Below are 1,801 nucleotides of genomic sequence, written 5' to 3' on the forward strand. Positions count from 1 at the left end.
GTCGTCGTAGCAAGGGTCCGCGGGGGTCCGCTGCCCCGCGAAGGGGTCGCCGGCGCCCTGCGAGGGCGCCCGGCGGGCCAGGAGGCACAAGCACAGCAGGTACGTCCGCCAGGAATCCCTCATTCTGCTCCGAGGGCCCGGCGACCCGCGCTTCCGAGGACGTCGATCGGCCCGAGACGGCCCGCCTCGTTCGACCGCGGCCCACGGGAAGGAGACTCTCGGCGCTCGGCGACCCTTCCTGCGGGAAACACAAACAAACGCGGAGTTGAGCGTCCGACTCAGACGGTGACCGCCAAAGGAAATCGCCACGCAACGGCGCGGCCGACAAACGGGCCGCCCGACCGAGAGTGAAACGGCAAAATCGGACTGTTGGACTTAGTCGATGGAAGAGTCGGACGTGTGGGGGGCACCCGGTTCCACCCCTGCCCCTGTAGCTCGTGCCCGGAGGAAAGAGAACGCACCAAGTCGTCCTGGGCCACCTGGAAAGCGGTTGAGCTTCAGTCGCAAAGTCTCGTTTTCATGGAAGCGAAGCGAAGCCTGTCAAATGGAGTCAGAGGGAGAGGCGGGCTTCAGGAAGCAAAATTGCTCTGCCGCCGCCCGCCCCCCCCGTTCGGCCCTCCGGCGGCGTGGCTTTGCGCGGCGGCGCTTCGGCGGCGTCATCCGGCAGATGCGGCCTCTCGCGGTGGCCAGAGAGCCACTCGGGGGATCGGACGGCGTGAGGAGTCCATTCAAGTCTCAAGTGTGGTACCTGGGTGACATCATTTCCCCAGCCACAGCTAGGCAAGGGGCCTCTTGCCCCGCCCCCCCAAAAAACCCTGAAGGGGTTGAGGGTGCGAGAGGTACGGGAGGGGGCGGGACAGAGAAGGAGATGAATAAGGCCCGGGGGCCTTTCCTTCCCTAATCCGCCTTTTCCCACCCCGGGCGTCAAGTCTGGAGGTGCCTCATTTGAAATGTGACAGCCGAAGGGGTCGGGGAAGGGAACGCCATCCCTCTTTGTGTGGCATTTCTTCAACAACAATGAAGCGGAGGCGCCGCCTCCTGCGCTGCGCTGCGCTGCGCTGCCCGCACTCCCTCGCCTCGCCTCGCCTCGCACGACGGCATCCCTCGTCATCTTGCCGAGGACAAAAGGCGGCCTCTCCAGCCGTTTCGGTCAAGCGCGGACAGATGGAGTCCCAAAGACAAGCCTTTTGGGCTTTTTCTCCTTCTTCTCATGTGTGAAGGGGTCGGGGAGCGCACCCCCGCCACAAAAGGAAAGAACAACAATAAAACAGTGGTCTGGCAAACGGGAACACTCGCAACTATTGGACAGAAATGATCGGAGGGAACGGGGACAGGGAGCAACGGCGTGCGGCCGAGGACGCCCGGGCGGGACGAGTTCAAACGGGGCCGGGCCGGCGACGGCGAAAAAGGACAGAGAGGACGGCCGACGGAACCGGCGACTCATTAGCATGCTTCGCCGCGGTGGCTGCCGGTGGATCCGAGAAAAGAGACCAAGGCGGAGGCTCCCGAGGGGGGGAAAGGTTCTTCAAAGTTTGCGGGAAAGGAGCCAAGACGCAGAAGGGACAAAGCAACGCTCGGGCAAACTCGGCACATTGACACGAGACCGCATGAGCCAAGGAAGGCAAGATGGTAGGAACGTAGATTCCAACGCTTCGTCGCCAAGCAGACGAGGAGGGAGAGCCGGGACGCAGTTTCATGGAAGCAATATAGTGGGGGGGCTGGGGGGGGGGCATAAAAAGATGAGCTGGATGGGGCGAGGCACCGAGGGGAGCCGGATTAAGGGGGACGACTGCGGCGGGGG

At 63.7% G+C, this 1,801-nt stretch overlaps 1 protein-coding gene across 1 annotated transcript in view; it reads right to left on the minus strand.

Annotated features, from left to right (window-relative positions):
• Window positions 1-1,801, minus strand: part of ntn2 (netrin 2) — a 14,288-nt gene that overhangs the window by 8,349 nt on the left and 4,138 nt on the right. The window contains 1 exon segment of the mRNA XM_019883613.1: window positions 1-238. This exon segment is cut by the window's left edge and continues 43 nt beyond it. Within this exon segment, the coding sequence (XP_019739172.1) occupies window positions 1-123 (123 nt within the window). The 5' untranslated portion in view covers window positions 124-238.

The sequence above is a fragment of the Hippocampus comes genome, unplaced genomic scaffold (assembly GCF_001891065.2).
Source record: "Hippocampus comes isolate QL1 unplaced genomic scaffold, H_comes_QL1_v1.1 scaffold367, whole genome shotgun sequence".
NCBI lineage: Eukaryota > Metazoa > Chordata > Actinopteri > Syngnathiformes > Syngnathidae > Hippocampus > Hippocampus comes.